The sequence below is a fragment of the Arvicola amphibius genome, chromosome 2 (genome assembly GCF_903992535.2).
Source record: "Arvicola amphibius chromosome 2, mArvAmp1.2, whole genome shotgun sequence".
Taxonomy (NCBI): Eukaryota; Metazoa; Chordata; class Mammalia; order Rodentia; family Cricetidae; genus Arvicola; species Arvicola amphibius.
In genome coordinates, this window is record NC_052048.2 from 130531556 (window position 1) to 130550930 (window position 19375).

General features: G+C 45.6%; 1 protein-coding gene across 2 annotated transcripts in view; it reads right to left on the reverse strand.

Annotated features, from left to right (window-relative positions):
* Babam2 (BRISC and BRCA1 A complex member 2) overlaps positions 1-19375 on the reverse strand; it is a 381270-nt gene that overhangs the window by 12596 nt on the left and 349299 nt on the right. For both annotated transcript variants that reach the window (XM_038320567.2, XM_038320568.2), the window contains exon 11: positions 17069-17222. In XM_038320567.2, coding sequence (XP_038176495.1) covers positions 17069-17222 — 154 coding nt within the window. The remainder of the gene's footprint in view (positions 1-17068; positions 17223-19375) is intronic.

The following is a 19375-nucleotide window of genomic DNA, read 5'->3' on the forward strand; positions in this document are numbered from 1 at the left end:
TAGTTCTTTCCAGGCTTATCTTGGGGCAGGTGGACGCATCATCTCAGTGACATGAAAATGCCCCCAATTTTCATTTAATGACTGACTACTGATGGAGTGGATGTGTTTTCTTCTTAAGGATCTGTTCCCTTTCTACTTTAGTGCTGGAGACTGACCCAATGGCTCGATACACACCAAGCAAGAGCTCTACCACTGAAGTAAATCCCTTGTCCACCTATAGGTCTATTCTTCTTTATGTTTTTAAATTTTATTTCATTGTTTTATGTGTATGGGTATTTTGCTGGCATTTATGTCTGTGAACTACATACATGACTGGTGGCACACACATACAGAAGAAGTCATTGGATCCTCTGGAACTGGAGTTACAGACAGTTGTGAGCTGCCATGTGGGTTCTGGGAATCCAACCTGGGCCCTCTGAAAGAGTAGCCAGTGCTCTTAACTGCTGAGCCATCTCTCTTGCCTTTCCCACAATTTTTGAGACAGGGTCTCATTATGAGGTGAATTCACTATTTAGACTATACTGGCCTTTAACTCACAGAGATCCACTTGCCTCTGCCTCACAACGGCTGGGATTAAAGGTGTGCGCCACACTCTGCTACAGTTCTGTTTTTAACTCCAGGCAATAGCAGCCAACTTACATGACTAGTTTCTATAGACGATCCAACAAATGATGATGTCTTTAGTTTTTCTGTTCTGTTCTGCTCCCCTCTCATTTTATCCTCCTGCCCCACTTCAGTGAGACACACACTGGGCACTAAGCTTCAGAAAAGGATGCATCGTGGTGAGCTGGACACTACCATAAAGACAAGGGAGTCCAAGATCTTCTTGCCCTGGGAGTTGGAGGCCAGGAGCTACCAGGACCTGGGTGAAAGGCAGAGGAACACATGGAATCCTTTGCAAAGTTAATTTTTTAAGATGCTAATTCTCCTGGAGACGATTCTGCCTCTCTCAAGTGATTTCTGGATCCTGCTGGTCTGTTCACTGTCTGAGAGGGCAAACACCCTCCCCTACCCAGAGTCCCTTGTTTGAGGGGGAGCTCTTTCTCACAGTGGCTTACCATGGAAGGAATTTTGAGCATGCATCCCAATGCTGTTTTCCTAAAAACTGCACTCCAGTTGGTATGAGGTTTGGCTTGTGGAGACACAGCCACCTTCTGTTTTGACTTTACATGATCTCCTAGAGCCTGGTCTAGAAGCTGAGGGTCATTCTGGCCTTGGCTTGGCCATTTGTTGGGAGAAGACTGGGAAAGGACAAAGGGACTGGAGCCAGAGCTTCCTGGTTATTCTAAGGCCAGAAAACCTGCTGCACCTGTGCTGCTTTGAGGGACGAGCGCTAGCAGCAGAACTAAATCCAGACGCAGATCCACCATCCGCTCTGTGCCTTTGGGGGAGTCCTTGGGTCTCTACCTGTTTCTCTGCTTTAGGTGACAAAAGCACAGTGAAGGGCACTGGAGGAGCCCGGGCTCACTTGGTTTTCTCTCCACCCTCACTGTGTTATCTGGATCACTCTCTCCCCCTCCCTTCGCTCTGTGTGTATGTGTGTATGGGAGTGCGTGTGTGAGCATGCACGTGCGCATATGTCTGAAGGGCTAACGATCAACCAGGTGTTGTTCCACCTTGTCTCTTGAGACAAGGCCTCTCACTGGTACCCGAGGACTGTGTTAGGCTCTGACCACTGGCCAGTGAGTCCCAGGGATCCCCTGTCTCTACCTCTCCGAGAGTGCTGGCATTTTGAGTGCACAGCACCATGCTTGGCTTTTTACATGGGTGCTAAGCTTCAAACTCAGATCTTCGTGCTTGCGTGGCAAGCACTTTACCAACTGAGCCACCTCTCTCCTTGGAAAGCTTCCAGGGAAATCTAGACCCATTGTCTAACTGGTGCCTGGTACCACATAAGCTCCCAGTGTTTGTTGGTTAAGTGAATGAACTAACTAGGCACTTGGTACTGCAATTTAAAATGTGCTTTTAGATATAACTTCATTGTAATCCAAATAACAGAATGTAAAGAATAGATCCTGTTACTCTACTCCACAATAAATAGATCCTGTTATTATACTCTACTCCACAATATCCGCGAGCAGACAGGCTTGCAGTGAGGCCAGAACTGGCCCAATGACAGAGAGGGGCCTGTATGTAACCAAGGGCCCTGTCAACAGCACACTACTAGCCTACTAGCCTGGGAAGGTCTTTGGTGCCTCTGTGGCCAATGAAGCTCAAACATGAAACAGAAAGAACATGGTCTAAGGTGTACTGTGTTCAACATGATAGGATCCTTGGAATGCTGCCTCTACCCTGTGTCCAGCCACCACAGCCTACTTGAGCAACATCAAGAACCTAGTGACTGAAAGCAGTGCACGTAGAATCTTGGGCCCTGGGTATGTCACAGGTCACATGCTACCATACATAACCAGTCCCATACTGACTCATTTGCTTGCCTTCCTAACTCCCGATGGGGTGGATGGTGCTGATGGGCATGTCTGCCCTTCATCTTCACAACTCCATCTTTGGAAGCCACCAAGAAGGTAACTGCTGTATCCATAGGATGTAGTTGTTCCTCAGTAGGGTGCTCTACTGTATTCTACATATGTTAGGGGCTCAAGACAGTGATGAATGACATTCCCTCTCTTCCCTTAGTCTTTTCAAACTGAAACCAAGGACAGGAAATAGACAGAAGGATTCAGTTACTGGAGACACCCAGTCTCTCTTTCCTCCTCCTCTAACGGCTGGACTCTGGGAGCCCATGTCAAATGCAGGCTGAGAAGTGGAAGATGGAAATCTTTGAAAAATTCCTTCACATGCTTGGTCCAATGGCAACTCCCAGCATGACCTGAGGAGTGGAATCAGATCTGCCCACAGTGTAGGATCCATAGGGAGCTTATCACGGCCTTCGGCAAACAGTTCTGACAGCACACTGTGGGGCAGGGGGTGGCTGGTGTCCCAGTGGAAGACCATCACTGTACCCACTGGGCAGCATGTAACCCAATGCCTCGGGGATGAGGTCAATTCCCTCCAGGAGGAGTCCGTCTACTCTGGGCCTCTGAGCACACTTCTTGGTGCCGCTAGTGCGCTGTCTTTGAGATAGCTAGCACGAAGAGGAAAATCATGTGCATTCCTCACGGTGAGCTAGTTTTAGGTCAGAAGTCAGCAAGGAAGGACCAACGTGAGGACTTGCACTAGCAGGACCTGAACAAGCGAACCATGTCTCTGCTCCCAGCCACAGAGCATCCAGCCTCCATCCCTGAACCTGGGAGCCATGTCTTGTTGCAGTCTTGCTTGGGGAAGGCAGATACGAAAGGGTGTTACCAGTGACCAGACCCGTTTGCTGTGATCTCAAAGGCAAGGCCACGTGCTGGCAGCAAGGACCATACTATCTGACTCTGGACACATTGGGTGGGTGTTGGCAGCTGCTGCTGCATCTGGGAGCACAGCAACTGGCGCTGCAGTAGCAAAATGCGGGGACCAAAGCAAAGTCCATGCTTAGCTTGATAAGCTGTGTGCTCATCCAGAACCACAGGACCAGAGAAAAGGAATGGCTTTATTCCAAGTTATTAGTGAAACTATACCAACCCAAAGAGGGCAGAGGCAGCCCTTTCTAGTCTGTACAAACCTTCTTGTAGATCAAAGTGGTCCTGAGAGGACCATTTTGAGTTTGGTCATTAGAGAGCTCATATAGAATGGAGGCATGAGAAGTAAATTCACCGGGAAATAAATTCTATAAATGGCAACCTTGTTTGCATTGGCTTTGAGTGGGAAAAGGTGACAAAGACTAGGTGCTTCCTAGTTCACCTTTTAGAGGACCTTTCGACCCCTTGCTGGCTTTCTCACCAGGGCTCACCAATCACCTTACCACCTTTGCCCGTCTTCCCCATTCCACTGCTCAGACTGGGAGAACAAGGCAAATCCAGACAGAGCAGGGGTGGGAGAGGGTTGGGCAGGCATCTGGGTTCTTGAAGACAGCATGTGGTTCCCTTACCCACCATGTTTACTAAGTGGATGAGTCAGTATTTAAATCAGCATTCTCTTCCATGTGGGTACAAATGGCTATCCCACCTTGAACCAAGCCACTGGATACTGTCAGTCCCACAGGGCCAAGGAAGGTCCCCCAACCTCCTACCCCACCTAAAACTAGTAGACACTATGGGTGCCAGAGCTACCAGACCAATAAACAAGTGCAGATGTACAGCAAAACAAACTCTGTATAAACACAGCAGAATGAGCTCCCCGCCCTTTGAGTAGTTCAACAATGCCAGAGGATACCCTGTACTGCCAACTATGAGAAGGAAAGAGACCCTTTTCCTAGTCAGGTCTTTATTGATCACTTTGGGGGCCAGAGTCCTTGCTAGAATTCAAATCTCCAGCACATATCCTGGAAAAACCCAGACACTAAATATTTTCAGCTTGTAGGTCATATACTCTGTTACAGCTCAAATCTGCTCTGTACTGATCATGCCTGTAGACTAGATGTAAATGGATGGGGGTAGCTGTGTTCCAATAAAACTTTATTCATAAAAACAGGTACTGGTAGTGTGGGCCTCTGACTGTCCACTGAGTCCTTATCTAGTCTGCACCTTCTCTGTATAGAGGAGGAGAGGTGAAGTGACTCCTTACATGGCTGTCCAAGACTGAATTTGTAAGGCTTTGTGTGGGGAACAGAGCAGGCCCAAGAGCTGCCAGAGTTTAAGGGAAAATAGCCACTTGAATAACTGGAGATATAAGGTAAGACCTTCACCTTATCAGAAGGGACCAACAACAGACTGGAAAATCATAGGCTAAACATCTCCGTGTGGCTGCAGTCTGTCTAAGCCAGGATAGCCAGCTCAGCTTGGACTGATGGAGGCAGGGGCTATGGCTTTCCTAGCGTACGCGGCTCGTGGTCATTTAGAATGTCTCAGGAGAAGCCTGGGCAGAGGCCAAAAGGAACTGGAAAGCCGCTGGCACTTGTCTGTGAACAATATGAGGAGACAGCAGCAAATGCGTTTTTTCCAGTCAGCAGTTAGTCCAACATCCAACAGCACAGGAACGGTCAGAGAGGACAGGCCCTCTTGTCCAGGCTGAGAACAGGTTGTTTTGGCTGTCAAGCATTTTCAAAACAAGTTTTCTTGGTCTCATGACAGGTTGAGGCAAGAACGGGAAAATGAAAAGAGTGGAAGATCCCATGATCATGCTCCGGGCTTCCCGTGGGCTGGCTCTGCCTGCACGGTCAAGTTTGCTTTCAAACATTCAGATAAAACTGTCTTAGGGTTAAGACTACCTTGCCAGTGACAACACTTAACGCAGTGATTCCTCTGAGAGCCCTCTGGCAGCTGGATAATCACTCTAGTGGGGAGGAATAAAAGGTCAAAGTCACTCTGAACCCAAGGGTACAATTCTGCTCAGAGCGACGCCCTGCTTTGTTTCCATTCTCACCTCATGTCACATGGACAGTCTTCTCTCTAAGGTGGATTTTTCCATCTCAACCACAGAACACTTGGTCAGGGTGGGGCAGAGAATGCAGCAAGGAAGCGTGAACGGGGCAGGCCAGGATCGGCCTGGTCTTAGGAAATGCCACCAGTTCCTACCAGCATGGTCTGTGAGGGCTTACCAACTGCCCCAGGAGAGAGATGCAAACATGCAGCTGAGTGTGGTGTCTCAAAGGACAGCGGAGCCTGGGTATGGCTTATCACACAATCCACAGAAGCCATTCAGAAACGAGGGTGCTGGGAGTTCTCAGATCCCCTGAAATCACCAAGGGCTCAACACAGAAGACAGAAGTGCTGTGGGACAGCCTCAGAGCACCTCATCCTCTCAATTGTCTCAGAGTCCTAGAGTAAGCCCATTAGCATCACACATGGGGGTGGGGGCTGTCTCCAGTCCAGGGAGTGCCCACTCCACTCCGAGACTGGCTCTTTTTTTTTTTTTTTTTTTTTTTTTTTTTGGTTTTTCGAGACAGGGTTTCTCTGTATCTTTGGAGCCTGTCCTGGAACTAGCTCTTGTAGACCAGGCTGGTCTCGAACTCACAGAGATCCGCCTGCCTCTGCCTCCCGAGTGCTGGGATTAAAGGCGTGCGCCACCACCGCCCAGCTCCGAGACTGGCTCTTATTCTGTGATATAAGTTACTAGACCACAGAGGCTGTGCTTGCTCTACCAACTGTCTGCAAGACTATTCCGAAGAGAAAAATCCTCCACCTCCACTGGGCTTTTATGCTAGAGGGACGAAGGTCTGAACTGTGTGTTTAAGTCTGCGGAGAGTGGGGAGAGATGCATAGACCAGCACAGGACAGACTCCTGTTTTACACCCCTCCCCCTCCACAAAGTGGGGACCATCATCAGCACTGCCTGTCCCTGCCCAAGAGCCTCTGGGTGGAGCTTTTATTACCTGAGAGACAAGTAGAGTAAATCCTGCTTTTAGCCAGGCAGATTGCTCCGGCTCACTCCCCCTGCCTGGACTGCCCACCAACACAGGGGACCCCCAGACATTCAAACCTGAGAAACAACATTTGATCTTTTAGTGTAAATGTGTCCTGCAAGGGAGATAATTTTATGAGCTTATTTGTGACTTATCAAAGTTTTACTGGGCACTCTGCCTTTTGAACTGCTCTACCTGGCAACCATGTATGTGGGAGTTCGTGTGTGTGTGAGTGTGAGGTGCATGTCCTCAGATATTGTTTCTCATTGGCCTGGAACTTACCAAGAAGGCTCAGGTGACCAGCCACCACGTCTCAGGGGTCTACCTGCCTCCAACTCTCTAGCACTAAAAGCATGTGCCACACTGCATCTGGCTTTTTAGATGTGGGTTCTGGGGATTGACTCAGACACTTTACCAATGGACATCTCCCCAGTTTTATGCCTGGCAATTGTAAACCAGAGTAGTTTGGAAAGCTCAAGGCAGGCAACGAAAGGGTCAAAGGGGCCAAGACTTTTAGGGTTCTTGAGCTAGAACTTGACATGAAGACACGATGTTTCTACTGCCTTCATTACCATTTCCAAGGCTATGAAGGATCTAGCAGCACTTATCTATCTACGTTAAGGTAGGTGTATGGAGCAGTATGTAAGGAAAACCTTACTGCATACAGAAAAAGGACCAAATGCCTCAGTGTCGCAGTTACTAACAGCAGCTACCACGAGCCAACACTACAGCAGGCACTGTGCTCATTTTCCCACAACCACTCACACTTCTGACTCGTGCGCTGTCTACTGAGCAGTAATTCCCTGGAAGCCTTAGTGTCAGAGAGGAATCTCCATTAGTGACCAGCCAGGGTAGCTGGGGTTCTTTGAAATATGGGTATATGGGTGCTGAGTTGTACCCAGAGAGCAGCAATGTTGCATATGGTGTGTGTGTGTGTGTGTGTGTGTGTGTGTGTGTGTGTGTGTGTATGTGTGTACACGCTGGGGTCCCCAGGGCTCTGCACATGTTCTGTTTGTAGTGATTTCCTATATGTTTGTTGAATGGATTTGGCAACACTTAACATAATGTCTTTGCCCTGTTTCTCTCTGTTGGGTAGCCTACACTGACCTTCCATGGGACACAGAGCAATGAATTACCATTCTCTCCTCAGAAGTGACTTTGGATAAAGTTTACCTAGGTACCCCTCGACCTGACTTCTGCTTTCCTGCCAGCCTCCATTTTCCACTGGGCATGACTAAGAGTCTGTCTGGAAGACAGGAGTCACTGGAATTTTCTGTCCACTTCTCACTGTGCCCCCCCCCCCCGGCTCATTTGGAGGTCACTGTGAAAGGCTGTGCTTTTGGCCTGTTCCACTGTAGTGTCCTCTGCTCTTTTCTCTCACTTATAAGCCCCAATAAAAAGTTTAGCTAGACAGATATTTTACTTTTCTTAAAAGTTCTTCAGACTTTCAGAAAGTTATTTCTGCTCAAGAATATCCTGTGCTCATCCTGTGGACATAAAGGCCTTCAGCCTTCTGGGAGGGCTGTGGAGCAGAGGTTGTACCGGTCACTCAGGGAGGTGGGGACACACATACAAGTTTCCTCGCTCCAATGTGCTGTTCCCCCCAGGCAGGGGGCCCACATGAGGCGGGAAAGACAGGAGGTCTTGGACCAGTCTTGAGGGACACAGGGGTCCATCTTTGTACTGTGCATCTTAACCAAATTTTTCCAGCAAATGAAACTGACACACCGAATGTCAGCCCCGCCAGTGACCTCACTTCATTGCTGCCATGATGGTTAAAGTTTGGCATATTACTAGCTGGTTTTTAAAGTGTTTTTTCTGTGCCCCATGTCCTGAACCTGGCCTCACTGTCAAGTTTACCTCCTTGTGTCATTGCCCAACCTAATCCCACTGTTGGCGATGGATTTCTGCGGCTCACTGAGGAAAGACAAGAGGCCTATCTACCTCGTCACCGTTTTTGCTGATTCCTACCAACTCTGCTTTAGCAGGCAGGGATCTAGTTTATTTTCACCAGGGGTTCTTGTGCTGAATGATCTGATAACAGACAAGAAAGAATCTTGTTCCCACAGAAGCAAGGCCTCTGCTTGTCACCATGATCTGCACAGTATGAATGGTCCTAATTATTCTCTGAGCATCCTTTGATGCTTCCCTCTTCTTCCTTTCTCTCTCTCTCTCTTGAATCCCTGGCTTTAATGAGAAGTGATAGAAACAAGAGTCTGGGCCCTCTTGCCTTGGCTGGACTCCATATCACACATGACAGCCCGGAGCAGCCCTGGTGGCACCTGTCAGAAACCAAGACACACATCTGAACAGTCAAGCCTAATTCCCAGGAAGATGTTTTAACTTGACATCTGAAAATGCACTGCATCTAGAATTATTTTCCAGGGCGTGTGTTCGGGGCATATGTGTGCACATTCCACAGCTGAAGTGCTCTATAAATATCAGATGCAGGCTGTACAAACAGCATCACGTACACAGTGTCCTTACTTCTGCTTAGTAAGATTTCAATTTGTGTCTGACCTCTCGTAACAGGGATGGATGTTTTTAAATACAGATAAAAGTCTATGACAAGCTATCTTAAACATACTTTTCACTTCAAATTCCCACAAATCTGTCAGAGGTCAGTGGTAGCAGGTAGGTACTTGCGACCTGATGTTTTCAGATGAGGGTACCAAGGCCCAGAAAAATGACACGCCCTTCCCAAGATTGCACAGGAAATTAGGAGCGGTGCCTGGATGAGAGCCAGGTCTCCTAGCTCACAGACATTTTTCTTTGCATTTCTTGTTCATGTTTTCTTCCAACGGTTCAAAGGGAACTCAGATCCTATTAATATTTATTAATTAATACATTCCTCTTCAGTGTGTTCTTAAAAACCTCAAACCAGAACCTCTCCACCTTTTCCTTTCTGCATAGTTTTCCAAGTAAGAAAATATTTGACTATAACTCACAAATAATCAGGCAACTTTACCTACTGATGGAAACATTTTCCCCATGGCAGGGGGTGGTATAATTAGAACTCACGCCTGAGTACTCAGTAGTCCTTGCAATGGAGTAACAAGTGACTTTCCCCAGCAAAGATGTGGCGATCTCCCAGTTCCTCCGCCCCCAGCTCTCCCCTGAGAAGCCCAACTCAGGCCAGCTTCTTTTGACTTGTGCAACTGAGGTTGAAACTTAAGAGCAGAGTGGACGGAGAGCTCAGAACCAGCGTCAGTGTAGCAGCAAGAAAGTCTGAGAAAAGATGGGCCAGCGGGTCCTGCTGAGGGGATTTGCTCTGCTTGGCTTTCCCAGGGAGAGGGGAGGCAAGGCGGGGCTGCAAATGCTCGTGCCTGGTACAGTCAGGGCTGTGCAGGCTCCCAGGACGCCAGAGGCCAGCTCTGGGATGAAGTTGTATAAGCAAAGACTGATGGCCAGGCTTTTTAACGGAGCTTATCATATCACGGCAACAGATGTCAGGCGCTAATAAATAACACGCTCTCTCTGACCTATGCAATTTGGAGAGGATGCCTGTTGTCAGGCAGAACTGGATCCCTCCCATCCCTGTTGCTCCCTCTTCTGTCAGGAAAAACAAACCATGTCCCTTGAAGATACTCTGCAAATTGACTCTTTGAAGAACTCTTCAGTCCATGTTGTTTATCTTGCTTTTCTCTCCACAGTTTCTAAATTTCTAAACCCTGGAAGGGAAAGCTCGGAGGGGTGCAGGAACTTGGTCCCAGAGAAATGCAGGCCAGCAGGGATGGCAGGCCTCAGTGCCTACAGCCTTCTGAAGGTCTGTCAGCTCACTAGTGTGGGTCCTATACTGTTCTCTCAGGGTGCTCACTCATACAGCCCAAGGTTTGGAAAATTCCCTGTGCTCTCTCAAGGGGAGTTCGGTTGAGATAAGGTTGGGAGTTTTTAAAGGGAACTGGTCCTAAGAAATGGGGCCGAGTAAGAGACAAAGAAGAAAGTCCATGAATCACTCAAGCAGCTGAGTGGCATGCTTGTCCCAAGGTCTGACCCCCATGGACCCAGGGGACAGAGCTTCCTTGGAGTCTAGCCTGGGATGCTCTGCCTCTTACCCCCTCTATTCCTTTGTCTCCTTTGTCCAGGGACTTGGGATGTGATTGGGCAAAACCTGTCACATCTCCTACCTTCCTGATTGACTCTGCATCCTTAGATGACTGGTGGGAGTTCCAAGAACACAGACATGAAGGGACAGGATAGGATGGAGTAAGTCATGCGCCTGAAGACAGTTATCTGGTCCCCACCAGGGTTTTCCCAAGAACTGAGTCAAGTGTGTCCGAGAAGGATGAGAAGCACAGAGCTAGTGGGTTCCCAAGCTGTCAGCTCAGCAGGCACGGTGACGGTGGGGACAGGGTGGTTACAGCGCAAGCTCAATAGAAACAAGGCATCGGCAGGTGCCCCAGAAGCTACTAACAGAGAGCCAAGAGGACTGGCTGACTCCTGGGGAAACAAACACACAAGTGAGCTCACACTGGAACCACTTGGATGCCATGCTCTGGCCTCCAAGGAGTCTCAGGCCACAGGCCTCCCCATCACTGTGCTGTGAGGACCCAGTTGGAGCTAGGATTTCCACACTATAGTCCAGAGTCCCAGCGGCCCCAAGACAACTTCAGGGGCCATGGAGAGGGCTGGAGATGGGGGTGCAAATTCTGATGCCACATCCATTTCCATCTCTTGAATCAAGAGAAGGTGATCTATATTTAGATGTCTTAGTTAAAGGACTAATGCATGAGACTGGATCAGAGCATTTGGTAATAAGAAGTTTGAAGAAAAAAAAGCCCCAACCAAACAACCCACAGTATATTCAAGAATATTAAAGCAGCAACAATGAAAAGTCATTGGAATAATCATATCTAATATAGACTTGAAGAAAGATTTGCTATAATCATATAATATAGAACTGAAGAAGATTTGCTAAAGACAAAGGTACTCTACACAGACAACTGGCTATCAAATGGTAAGAGAATGCACAGTGCAAAGACAACCTATGGGAAGCCATGAACTGCTCTGGGAGGGTAAAAATCTTCCTAACCTTGAGGCAAGAGAGAAATGGAAAATGGTTTGGGGAGGCTCGTGATGATTTAGTCCTGTGTGCTGTCTAAGGAGTAATTTCTGAACTATCTTCAGTGATTCCTTTCATGTTATGGATTTTATGTGACAAACCATTGAAGTAGGTGCTTGGGGGGTTCAGCTCTATTCTAAGATCTTACTCAGGATTCTGCTAGGATTAACGATGGTGCACACAATGGAATTCATGAACGATCATGCCATCTATATGTAGCTCTCACTGAGCAGACAGTACTATGAAAAGGTTGCCTACACAATACTAAGGTAATTTATTTTGCTTTTGGCTTTGCCTTTTAAAGTTTTTGCTTATACAGAATAAGCAACTAAAGGGTTAGATATAAAATCTTAGGAGCCAAGAGCCTAAGATTGTAAAGTGTCCGGTCAGGTCGCTGGGGTTTGGAGCTATTGACTGTGGTGTGCCTCAGTGTTGATGCTATTATCTTTTAATATTAAAAACCTCCTTTTCTCTGTAAGGAAGTGCACTGATAGTTGCCACCTGGCTCATCATGTTCACCACATGCCAGGCACCGACAGACATCAGTACATTACCTCAAACAGCAGGTAGAATTCTAAGATTCTGTAACATCTGAGATATTGAAAACAATTAGCTTCACTCCACCAATTAGGTTTTCTTCTACGGTACAGATGAACTTATGGAAGGGTTATTAACTGACAAGTCGGGGACACAAGTTAGAGACTGGAAATACAAGGAGGAGTTGATGTACCGTGGCAGGTTTAAAGATGGAGGGGCTACAAGGCAAGGAATGAAGCCAGCCAGCTTCTAGTTACGAAGAATGATCTCCAGGTGACATCTACTAAGGACACAGGGACCTAAGTCCAATTAACCCAGGGAACAGAACTCTGCCAACATCCCAAATCAACTTAGAAAAGTATTAGCCTAAGTCTTAATTGCAGCTGTCTGGACCCGTGTATGGTATGTGGGCCTCCTAGCTCATCAAAACTGCAGAGGAAAACCCTGTGGTGCTTTACGATTACCGTTTACTGTTAGACTGCAACGCAGAGAACCATTAGCCGTCTGTAACAAGCAGCGACCCTCTGAGCAAGTTATTAGACAAGGAGACAAAGACTTGGGAGGATTATGCATATCCCCAAAGTTGCACAATCAATGAACGGCAGACACAGGCTTAAACCAGCTGCCAGGACTTCAGGGTCCGTGCCCTTGAAGTGCCTACTGAGATGCCAGTTCCCCATGGAAGGGGACTTAGGCCATTGGCGAAGAGAGTGGGGACCGTGTCTGTCCATCTGTCTGTGAATGTACAGTGAGGCCAGAGCTCAAGGAACTGAGTCCTTTCTGTACAGGAAGCTAGCTATGTATCCTTGGGAATTCTTCTTTATCTACATGAAAGAACTTAAGAACTTCTGCAGGGCTGCTGCAGTGGAGATCCTGTAAAAGAGAGAATACCCTGCCATCGGTTAAGTCTACAAGGAACACAGAGGCACCTGAATGTCATGTAGGAGGGCTTTTCTTTTGTTAATGATTGCAAGTCTCAATGTTCTTGGCCGATACATTGAATATGACCTCTCTGATGGTTTGTCCTGAAAAGGATTTTAAAAATAAGTTTCTCCTGGGTATAGAGACTCACTCCTCTAATCCCAGCAAAGGGGGGACAGTGGCCGGTGAATCTCTGAGTTTGAGGTCAGCCTGGTCTACATAGAGAGTTCCAGGACAGTTAAGGCTAGACAATGAGGCCCTATAAAAATAATTCCCCCTTTGGCAAGGAAATGATTCCCTACTACCTTATCTAAAGACACCAGAAGGAAATGGACTGCAGTTTTCCTTTGGGTAGAAAAAAATTTAAAGCCAGTTGACTGTTAAAAGTCAATTTATTGTGGAATTCATACACAAAACCAGAATATATAGATATCACAGCACAGAGGCTAGCTGAGGGCATAAAGAGATTACCTTGTCTTAGGTTTAGGCTTTTATGTTAGTTATGAAGCACTGTAATATTAATTAATAATAGGTATTACTAATTCATGTGTCAAGGTAAAGGTTATATTTACTGCATATTTATCTAAAATATATGAAGAAATAGAGCTAAGAAACAAGTAAAAGGTATAAGTGAGAGAAAGAGAAAAGAAAAGATACTTCAATATACCAAAAGAACACAAGAAGAGAAAAACAAAGGAACTAAGAACAGAGGAAATAAAAATTAAAAAAATATAGCAAGATGTAGGACTTAAACTTAATGAGCTCATTTGTTATATTAAGTATATACAAACCAAATAATTCTATTAAAGGACACAGACCATCAGGCTAGATTTTAAAAAAATCAAAATTTATAAAAGGTTTCAGAACATACAGATAAATAGAGATGAAATAAAACAAAAGAGGAATGAAGAAAGACAGCATAAAAATATGTAGAAAAAAATCTGGTTACAACTATTTCAACATTGAAGAAGACTTCGATTCCAAAAGTCTTACCATATACAGACATTCCACAATGGCAGGAGGACTAATAGATTAAGAAGACATACGTAAAATAGCACTCCATAGACCACTGTTTTCCTCCCTAGGAGCTGTGGTCTGCCGCTGCTTTCTGGAGCAGCATAGAGCGCTGCACTCACAGTTCAAATTCAAATATGGATTCTACTGAATGCATACTGCTTTCAGACGACTGCACAGTTCAAAGAGTCTACGCTGAGTCATTGTAAGATGGAGACAGTCTTTACGTAAAAAGCTGTCCACAGTATTGTAAATTATACTACAATAAAAAAGATAATTACGGCAAGCTTTTGCCTTTAAAGATCTCACCATTTGGTTAAGAAAAGAGACATATATAAAGATCTGAAAACTAAATATAGCACAAAAGAGATTCTGGGAAAACATGTGAGCAGAGCACAGAACTGGGAAGAAGGTGGCAAAGGGCTGCCTGGAGTGTATGAGGAACCCACAGGGTTAAGGCGGGAGGATGGGCGATTGGAGCTGGGAGCACAGGCACTAGGGACGGAGCAGAAGGGAACTTCCACTGCTCACTGTATCTCACTGATCGCCCCTTCCTCACGAGTCCACTTAGCGGCGGGGAGTACAACCCTGTCTTAAAAGAAGTTCAGAGAGAGTATGCAGTCTACCCAAGGCTATGGGACTTATAGGATTAAACTCTGTGGTCAGAACTGGGGCATGCATAACCCAGAGCCCACTCACTTTGGGGTATTGTACTTGTTAAGGGCAGAATTGGCTGGATTGACTTCAGCAAGAAGTACTGTGGTAGGAAAAGCGCTGGCTTCTCAGTGCCAGGAAGTATCCGTCCTTTCTTAATGCAATGCTCAGAACTGTGCTCTTAGCAGACAGGATAAACAGCTGATTCCACTCAGAGGGCTTTGGGGCCGTTCTAAACATGAGAGTGTTTATGTCGTGGGCAGAGCTCCCCAAGTGAATTATAGTCTTTTACGTACTGTGTACAGTATCTTCACAGGATACAGACACGGGGCATGCAAGGAATGTTTCAGCCGACCTTTCTTTTTGTTTGACATTTCCCTCCATGCCTTCCACCAGTTTCCAGACAGGACTACAAGACAATTCCTGCTTATGTTTACCCATCACCTGGCCTTTGACGCAGTCCTGTGTGATTGTTCGGTTAAAGAATGGGGCCTTTAAATGATTTCTTCTAGCTAGCACAAGCTGTTGGCTGTCTCTCTTATTGCATCTAAAATGGATTCATCTTCACTGAAGGAGAAGGCAGATTCCTTTAACACGACTTCAGATGTTTTCTTTAGACTGGTGCTAACATAAAGCAAATGTGTCTTGAAAGTCTGAACCAATCTGTTAAGACAAACAGGCTTCACTTAGGATATTCCTACACTGAAATCACAGGCTCGTGGTCTGCAGCTCCTTAAAGACTCAATTCATACACGCTAAAATGCCTGCTTAAGAAGTACACACACGCACACCAAGACAGCTTTGCCATGGAAACCACAAAGACATGTCTGGTTCAGACTCTGGAGCTCATACCACAAATAATGGCCCATCTTCTAAGGGCAGATCCTGTGTATACACAGGGAAAGCTCAGACAACTAAACAACGCAAGACTTCAAACAGAAACTTGGCTTTATGTTTGCTTTGTTCACTGCATTTCAGCATAGGTCTTAATAGTTGTTACTAGTTACATTTGCATATGTTTGTTTACCCCTTAAATAGAATTTCAGACCAGTGTTCTGGATATAATGGGAAAATACAGGGAGAAAGGCACACAAGTTTCAGATTACAACTCTGGGCTCACACAGGAATTCTGGGTGTGTGGAGTGCTGGAAAAGGGCACTCTACTGTAGAACTCTGAGCCGACCATACATGAAGGTTCTGTATATGGAGACAATGGCAGATGAGGGAAGGGTCCCCTGGGAAGGAAATATGTATCGGGAAATGGAAGGCAAGAACAAGGAGTCTTAATAATCAGCAAGTTTCTAGGCCTGGAGGGCCAGCCTTTGTTAGCAGGTATTCTGAAGTTGTCAGACATTTGCTATGATTCATCTCCTTGCTGGGGTGCATGAGGCCATGGACACTTTCCAGTTTGTTTATCATGCCATCCTCAATGCTCACACAGTGCTTGGATCATGGCAGACAATAAATACTGGATGAGCAAGTGAGGAAGACGCTTACTAGACGGCTTTCATTTCTATGATTCTTTGGCTCTGCACATCCTTTAGTCGGGATCACAGGTGTGTGCATATGGCTGTCCAGAGTGATAAAGGAATAACCACGTGTCACACTGTGATTTATTTTTGGAAACTACCATTTCAATCCACTGTTGCTCCAGTATAGGAAGTAATAATCTACAGACTGTTGTTCTAGACAATGAAGTCTTATCTACCAAAAGCAGTCAGCCTGTTTCTGAACCAACTTGATCCTTACGACTGAAGTGACAGCCATCCACATTCAACTGAGAAGGCCTGCTGACTTCAAGCTCCACTGAGCCGCTGCTTTCACGGCACCTCCATCAGAGCCACTACTTCCACAGCGGTGTCAGCAGACAGATCTACGGAGTATGCAACCACACACACCCGTGCAACACACATGAGAACCGTAACATAATTCAAGAGTTGCAATCTCCCATGAAAAAGTAGCTACTGAATCTACATAGCAACTACTCAATAGGAAGTCTGTTTATCAACATTTGAAATCTCCCATTTTGAAGATATACAAGTAGCTGCTAGCATTTTTATTATTGAGATTATTTATCTACAACTCAACTTGCTATTTAGTAGTTCTCTAATCTGAATAGAAAGGTAGAGTTCTTATATATCCTACAATCCTTTTACCAAAAATGCCGCTCATAGCCAGTCCTAGAGTTCAACAGAAAGAGGACAAGGGGACATCAGATCCATGTCAGCTTCCCTGTGAGAGATGACAGAAGGGACTGCTGTTTAAGTCTAAACTGGAGATAACTCTGCCTTTTGGTATTCTGTTGTGACTACTAACTCTGCCTCATGGCATGAAGACAGCCATAGATAAATGAAGAAGTGGGGGTTACTGTGTTTTCATAACACTTGAAAAAATAAGCCCAGGGCAGGATTTAGCCTACTGAGCAGTGGCTAGTTGACCCTTGGACTGGCTACACACATGTTCTTCTCCGAGGAAATAACAATGGATCCACTTACTTTGCTCTCTTGGCCATTTCATTTCCATCCCATCTGGGGCTGTAGGGGTAGTTCTTTTGTGCTTGGGAGTAAAGTTGTCCACTGTTGGTAAAATGATAGACAGACTGAAACGTGAGAGTCGGCTGATCGCGAGGAAAAAACAGGGGCAGGTCAACTAGAAATGCAGAAAAGGGGAAAGAAAGAGTTAGACAGTTAAAAGTTAAGACACCTTTTTGACTAAGTCAGAATGTTGGGTACATGAAGGTTGGAACAACAATATTCCTTGGGATCAAAGTTGTGGAGTGAGGGACCAAGCAATCTAGGGCATCGCTCCTGTCTTCGGGAGTGTAAAATTTAGTTGGAGGTAGATCATGTATGAAGTCCAGTGTCATCACCCTGAAACACCTGTGAAAACACTGAAAGCCCACCACAGAATGCACGTGGAAGAGTCAACCAGGATGGCGTACATCCCACAGTCTGATGTCCTAGGTTCTGGCCTTGCCCATCAGCCACTGCAGAGCCAGCCCATAGCTGCGCTGAGTTTCAATTATGCCATAGCTCTTCAAGGGTGGGACAGTGCCTTCCTCATCTGTAATTTGTTGGAGGGGGGCAGGATGGAAGGTGGTTTTCAAGAACAAACTTGGAAAAGGGACAAAGAAGGCATTTAGTAATCTCTGTACTTTATAGGATTCGCCAACTAGACAACCAGAAAAATAAAATTATCATTCTGCTTCCAATCAAGCAGTGAATCTCCATACTCAGCACTTTCCATTTTCCCCACATGTTACCACATATATTTATATCTCCTAAATCAGAGGGAGCTCCTTAATGGGCCATAACAGGGGCCAATCTGCACGCAGATTATGACTGCTGGAGCGCAGGGCTCAGTCTACACCTCCCTGTGTGTGCGTAGTACATGCTTTTGCATTTTGGGGGGGGGGTAAGTCAATTTTTTTAAAAAAAAATCACTTTTTAGTTTTACTGGAGGCAAACCATCCCCAGAAACAGATTCTTTAAGGTAGACAATGTTTGTGTAAATGCTACCATTTCTAGGACAGAGAAGAGGCACACTGACAAATGCCCTAATAGTATGGATAGAATTTTCTAGCTTTGCTGAGCAAGTTTTAGATACTCTGTTACGTAAAACTTCATGAAGGGGACGTTAATGTTAACGAATGAGTAAACTAGAAAGTGCATGGAGTTTATCGACTTCTCAGAGACAGGCAGCAACAGGAGACGGGCCTAGAGCCACGGCCCCCACTGTGTGACACTGCTTCCCCTGCTCTGAAGAATACTCATGTGAGCTGCTTATAACTGCGTTGTGATTACAATTTAGTAAGGCCAAGCCTGCACTGTAAAAAATAAACAAGGATGACAACTTTGCTGTACAAAATACATATATTAAAGGAACATGTACTGGATGGTGTGGAATTTATCACTCTCTTGGCGTTGGCAATGCTGAACGAGTGCTTTCCCCATATGTGACTTCTTGAAGGAAAAGTTAGGTTCATGGTAAGGCTAAAAAAAGCAAAAACAAAAAAACCAACAACAACAATAGCAGCAGCAGCAGCAGCAGCAACAACAACGAAACCCTTGCCATGGGTAGGCTCTTTCAGACTTCTGAGTGCTCTGGGCTCTGAGGCTGCCTGACTCAGGACACAGGGAGTTTCTACTGGTGACTCACATCACCACCAAAGAAAAGGGGCAAGACTGAGAATGTCCACTTTTTAGTCACATTTCTCTGTGTCACAATAAGACAGCCATACATGTCTATTTTTGCCAAAGCAGAGCTTATAACACATAGAACAATAAAGTATGAAAAGAGCAATCAGAATACAAATAACTCAATTCAGAAAATTCCTTTGGCTTCTTTCATATAACAAAGCTTGCTCTGTAACATCTCCAACTACTTTGAACAAATGCTGCTTTCTAACCTTTTTATATCCTCTGATACTCATTTAATTCCCTCTAAGTTTTTAGAAACAAATGCCTGATCATGTATACATTCCTTTGATTTCAGTTGCAGTTGCTGTATTACATTGGAGTTTTCAGATAGAAAACAACATTCAGATTAAGCTCCAAAGCAATCATTAATAATAGAAAAGTATTTAATATACTAGCCTACCTATAAAAATAGTAATTGCAAGTAGTTGAACTCAATGCAAGCATTTAAAAACAGCCATCACTCAGTATTAACAGCAGTATAGATACTACTACAGGCTAGGTGATGCTCAAACTACTGGCTTTTGGGCGCTTTAGAATACATTTTCCTAAAAGCAAAGAATTGTGTGTGTGTGTAGGTATACAAGTGTGTCAGTGCTTCAGGTG